Source organism: Pseudorca crassidens, chromosome 11 (genome assembly GCF_039906515.1).
Source record: "Pseudorca crassidens isolate mPseCra1 chromosome 11, mPseCra1.hap1, whole genome shotgun sequence".
NCBI lineage: Eukaryota > Metazoa > Chordata > Mammalia > Artiodactyla > Delphinidae > Pseudorca > Pseudorca crassidens.
Window position 1 is genome coordinate 42,791,135 of NC_090306.1, and position 5,575 is coordinate 42,796,709.

The 5,575-nt window shown below is 62.7% G+C and overlaps 1 protein-coding gene across 1 annotated transcript; it reads left to right on the top strand.

Moving 5' to 3' along the window:
* Positions 1-1,884: 1,884 nt before the first annotated feature.
* Positions 1,885-4,897, top strand: WNT1 (Wnt family member 1). Its single transcript, XM_067698651.1, has 4 exons — positions 1,885-1,988; positions 2,717-2,970; positions 3,658-3,923; positions 4,409-4,897. The coding sequence occupies exons 1-4, from the start codon at positions 1,885-1,887 to the stop codon at positions 4,895-4,897; spliced, it is 1,113 nt and encodes a 370-aa protein (XP_067554752.1).
* The last annotated feature ends 678 nt before the right edge of the window (positions 4,898-5,575 follow it).

Here is a 5,575-nt window from a genome sequence, read left to right on the forward strand (position 1 = left end):
AACAGTCTGGGTTTTAACCTGGCTCTACCGTTTATTCCCTCGTTAGCTACGTGGCCCTTGGATAACTGCCCAATGTAGTTTTTCCTCGGTAAAATGGAGAGACAGGAGAGACCTAAAGGAGGAGATCCTCTGTCTTCCAGGGGCCACCTGTGTGTGGTGGTGGGGCATGAGAACCAGGCTGGCAGTGCCCCCTATGCCCCATATAGGGAACAGCTGCCACTTCTTCGATAGGAGGCAGAGGTGGCCTTGAGGCTGAGATGGAGTCCTAGGAGGAGGGACTCCCAGGACTCGTAGAGATGGTCGCAGGTGCTCTAGGTAACCTGGCACGGTGAGAGTAAAGAGAGCCAGAGTTTGGGGGGGAGAAGACAGAAACCTGGCAGAAAAATTCAGATAGAAGCAGAAACTTGGAGACACAAGTTCCCTCTTCTGGGTTCAGTTTAGCCAGCAGCCCTTCTCTTCCCAGCCCCTCCATGTACACCCCTGACATCTGCTCCACTGCCCTTCCTTTCTGAGCCTAGTCCTTAGAGACACTGCCACTCATCCATCTTGATACCACCTTGGTTACAGGCGTAGTCCCCCTCCCCCAGTGACATGCACAGGCTGACACATGCCACAGGGTGACACACTATAGGATGGCATGAGGTATGCCGGGTGAGAGTGACACACCTATGCGTATTTAATCGCCCACTCAACCGCCCACCTCCGCACACAGTTCCAGACACTCTTTGTTCCTCGGTCAACCTTCTGGGTCTCTCCTGACGTAGCTGCCACCTCCTTCCCGACACCTAGGAGATGATGCACTGCCCCAGGTGGTGACAAGACGACTAGATGACCCTTTCTGACCTGAGCTAAGTTCCAAGATTCCTGGGAAAGGCTCCTCACATCCCTCTTCTGAACATGGATTTTCTGTGCACAAGGACACCCGTGAGTGTGCGCTCTCAGAACACACTCACACATATTCTCACCCGGAGTCTCATTTGCACTGTCCCACTTTAGCGCGCACACACGCAGCCACTTGTGCACTCCTTCCAGCCCACCTCACAAGCACAGACTGCCGCTGCCTCAGGTCCCTCTCCATGGTGGGGCTCTGTGTGGTCAGCGCATCCCCCAACCCACCCCTGGGACTTCCCTGACCACAGCCCCAGCCCCACCCCAGTCTCCCCCCTTTTCCTTCCCTGTCCAGCCGTCGGGGGGTCCTGGGAGGGGAGGTATCTCCCCAGAGTCGCTGCCCAGAACCACAGCTTTCCTTCTTCCACTCAGGATGGGGGAGAGAGGAGACGCCGGCGGGGACCGGGGTGACGTCGAGGGGACAGCCCCACAGCAGGCAGCGAAGCGGTTGAGCTCCCGGCAGTTTGTGCCCGCAGCACACTGGTCGCCGCGCCCCCTGGCGGACGCTGGTCCCCGACGGGCTCCGGACGCGGAGAGGAGTGAGGCGGGCGCGCGTGGGAGGGCGTCCCAAGGGGAGGGGTCGGCGGCCAGTGCAGGTCCGGAGGCGGGAGCCACCGGGTAGGGGGCGGGGGTGAGCCCCGACGGCCAGCCCGTCAGCTCTCGGCTCAGACGGGCGGGAGCCACGGCCCCGCTCGCTGCCCATTGTCTGCGCCCCTGACCGGTGTGCCCTGGTGCCACAGTGCGGCCCGGCGGGGCAGCCTCCTATCGTCACTTCAGCCAGCGCCACAACTATAAGAGGCGGTGCCGCCCGCCGTGGCTGCCTCAGCCCACCAGCTGGGACCGCGAGCCATGCAGCCCGTCGCCCGCCCCCGGGGCTGTTAGAGCCAGACTGCGGACTCTCGCCACAGCCGCCACTGCCGCGTCCAGTCCCACCGCCGCGGGCAGCAGCCAAAGCCGCCCCAACTGCAGCACAGAGCGGGCAAGGCCGGGCAGGCCATGGGGCACTGGGCGCTGCTGCCTGGCTGGGTTTCCGCTACGCTGTTGCTGGCGCTGGCCGCTCTGCCTGCAGCCCTGGCCGCCAACAGCAGTGGCCGATGGTGGTAAGTGAGCTGGTGCGGGGTCGCCACTTGTCTCGGGGCACAGAGCCAGGGGCCAGCCCCATCCAGCTCCCACGCTCTGGGATCCGTCCGCAGACAGGCTCTCTCCAGCGCTCTGACTTCCCTTTGAGACACCGAGGGGCGCTCTGGGGCGGAGCTGCTCCAGAGGATCCAGCTCTGCTTAAGTGGGGTGAATGGTCCGCCCGGTGGCCCACGATACTCCAGCCAGGGAGCCCACTCCCATCTAGCACCGCCCTTCTTCCAAGAGCCCCAAACCGAGCCTCACGGCGGTAGTCACACCACAGGTTTCCCAGCCTCGGGAGAGAAAGGGCAGGCGTGCACTCAGAAAGAAGCCAAGTAGAGGGTGGAACTCCCAAGCATTTCACGCCTTGGGTGGGCATGGATGGCAGGCCAGGGTTTGCTCACCAGGCTGCCCGGAAGCAGGCTCTGAGAACCAAGGTGAATATCTAGTCTCCGGTTCTCTGTGCCTCTGCTGTCCAGCTCCGGGCGCAGGGCCCCCGAGCAGTCCTAAGATCCCTGGGAACACAAAACTCTGGACGCCAAGTCCTTTCAAACTAGTGAGCCTGGGAGCGCGGAACTGTTACCTTGCTATTGATCCCGCCGCTCTCGCCAGCAAATAGCTCCAGGAAGAGGACAGGGTGGGCATGACCTTTCTGGTTAGGGTGCAGGTCCCCTTCCAAAGCTTGAGCTCCTATCATGCGTCTCACCAGGGGCATCGTGAACGTAGCCTCCTCCACGAACCTGCTGACCGACTCCAAGAGCCTGCAACTGGTACTCGAGCCCAGTCTGCAGCTGCTGAGCCGCAAACAGCGGCGGCTGATCCGCCAGAACCCGGGGATCCTGCACAGTGTGAGCGGGGGCCTGCAGAGCGCTGTGCGAGAGTGCAAGTGGCAGTTCCGGAACCGCCGCTGGAACTGTCCCACAGCTTCGGGGCCCCACCTCTTCGGCAAGATCGTCAACCGAGGTGGGTACCCAGGAAGGTGACGCTTCCTGGACCAGGGGAACGCACGGTCACCCCCAGGGCAGGGGCGGGCAAGTGCAGGGAAGATGTCCGGGGCACCTGCAGGGTCACACGATCCACCCGCCAAGAGCTTCATGCCAGCACTAGCTCTGGGCCAGACTCGTTCTACCAGGGGCTTTCAAGCCGTGCATCTCGGGCACGAAGCTAACTTTTCTGAGCCACTGCCCCAGAGAAAGGGAGTTCAGAGTCGTGGACGCTGGCTGGCCACTGCTGTCCCTCAGCTCCTCTCAAAGCTGGTCTCTGCGGGCGTCTCTTACCTCCAGCCCAGCAAGTCTTGCATCGCTGACGAGGGCCGGGCCGAAAGTTTGGGCTGCGGAGAGCTCTTGGCGGTGCAGAATTCCTCCACTCCCCTCTTTCCGGCTTTTCTCTCTGGGGCTGCCCCACTTCCACCGAGAAGCCAGAATGCTCCCTGAGTCTCAGTAACGTGTGATTACAAGCGTGGCCGTGGTTGCGTGCCCACGCACTTGCTTTCTCCGTGAGACCAGCTTCCCAACACAGCCCGTCGCCGGGCTTTCAGGAATCTAAGGAAGGATTTGGGGCGTGGGACTCAAGGGTCCCAAGCCCTCCACTGAAGGTGCCTGCTGCACCCCCGCGTGCCCCCTAGCCGATCCCCGCTCCCTTCCCCAACAGGCTGTCGGGAAACAGCATTTATCTTCGCCATCACCTCGGCCGGGGTCACCCATTCGGTGGCGCGCTCCTGCTCGGAGGGCTCCATCGAGTCCTGCACGTGCGACTACCGGCGGCGCGGTCCTGGGGGCCCCGATTGGCACTGGGGAGGCTGCAGCGACAACATCGACTTCGGCCGCCTCTTTGGCCGGGAGTTTGTGGACTCCGGGGAGAAGGGGCGGGACCTGCGCTTCCTCATGAACCTTCACAACAACGAGGCGGGCCGCACGGTGAGCGGGCTTGAGGGTCACCGCACCCGAAACGGAATGGCAGGGTTCTCGGAGTCCCTCGCAGAGGCTAACCTCGAACTTGGGAAGTAACGGTCGGTGATAAGGTCATGGGGTAGGGTAAGGAGCCAGGCGAGGGCGTCCGGAGAGCGCGGAGGCTTGGAAGGAAGCCAGAGAATGAAAGAGACAGTGGCTGACAACTGAGAGGTTAGAAGTCATGTAACCTATAGACTGTATTGCCTACAGCCCCTCCACTGTACAGGTTCAAAAAACCAGGTTGAGAGGCAGAGACAGATTCGCCGGGTGGAGCAGAGTTGGGCTTAGTGTCCAAATCTCTGCGGGACATTTCGCGCCTCCCTTCCTCTGTGCGCGGCTAGGCCTGGGCCTTTGCTGAGGTTCCGGCGACGTCCGGGAGGGGGCGGTATCTGGGAAGGTGGCCCTGACTCTGACAGTGCCCTGGAACACCCTTTCTTCTCCGTTTCCCCCAGACCGTGTTCTCCGAGATGCGCCAGGAGTGCAAGTGCCACGGGATGTCCGGCTCGTGCACGGTGCGCACGTGCTGGATGCGGCTGCCCACGCTGCGCGCCGTGGGCGACGTGCTGCGGGACCGCTTCGACGGCGCCTCGCGCGTCCTGTACGGCAATCGCGGCAACAACCGCGCCTCGCGGGCGGAACTGCTGCGCCTCGAGCCCGAGGACCCCGCTCACAAGCCTCCCTCCCCCCACGATCTCGTCTACTTCGAGAAATCGCCCAACTTCTGCACATACAGCGGACGCCTGGGTACAGCGGGCACGGCAGGGCGCGCCTGCAACAGCTCGTCGCCCGCGCTGGACGGCTGCGAGCTGCTCTGCTGTGGCCGGGGCCACCGCACGCGCACGCAGCGCGTCACCGAGCGCTGCAACTGCACCTTCCACTGGTGCTGCCACGTCAGCTGCCGCAACTGCACGCACACTCGCGTACTGCACGAGTGCCTGTGAGGCGCTGCGCGGACTCATCCCTAGGAGCGTTCTCGTCAAGCCCACCCCCAAACAGATTCGCTGGCACCTAAGACCCCGATCCTCGCCCACCCAGCCCCTTCAGCCACACTCCGCGACTCCTACGTATCCGATCATTTCTCCCACCTGCTCCTACCTGGGGACTCCTGAAACCACTTGCCTGGGGCGGAATGAACCCTCTTGCCATCCTGACTGACCTGCCCCGGACCTACCTCCCTCCACCTCCGCGGGAGACCCCTTGTTGCACTGCCCCCTGCTTGGCCAGGAGGTGGGAGAAGGATTCGTCCCCTCCTCCATCAGCGTCAGCTCCTGACGTGTAGCTCTGTCTCCTCCACCGCGCCAGCAACCTGCCTGCCTCTCTCCCTCTCCTTTATCCTCCGTTTTTTCCAGGTCCCCACATGCCCTTCCCATTCTCCTGCCAAGGGTGCAGACCCTGAACACACACCTGAGCATCAGGGCCTTTGTCCTCCCCACCTACAGCTGAAGCGGGAGGTTCCAGGGTGAAAGGGCAGCTGTGGTGATGTGGAACATGAGGCTGGGGGACCCCGCAGAAATATCCCCATTCTTCCAGCCTCTGTCGTGGAGCCATTGAACAGCTGCCAGCCATGCCTCCCTCAGCCACCTCCTACCCCCTTCCTGTCCTGCCTCCTCATCAGTGTG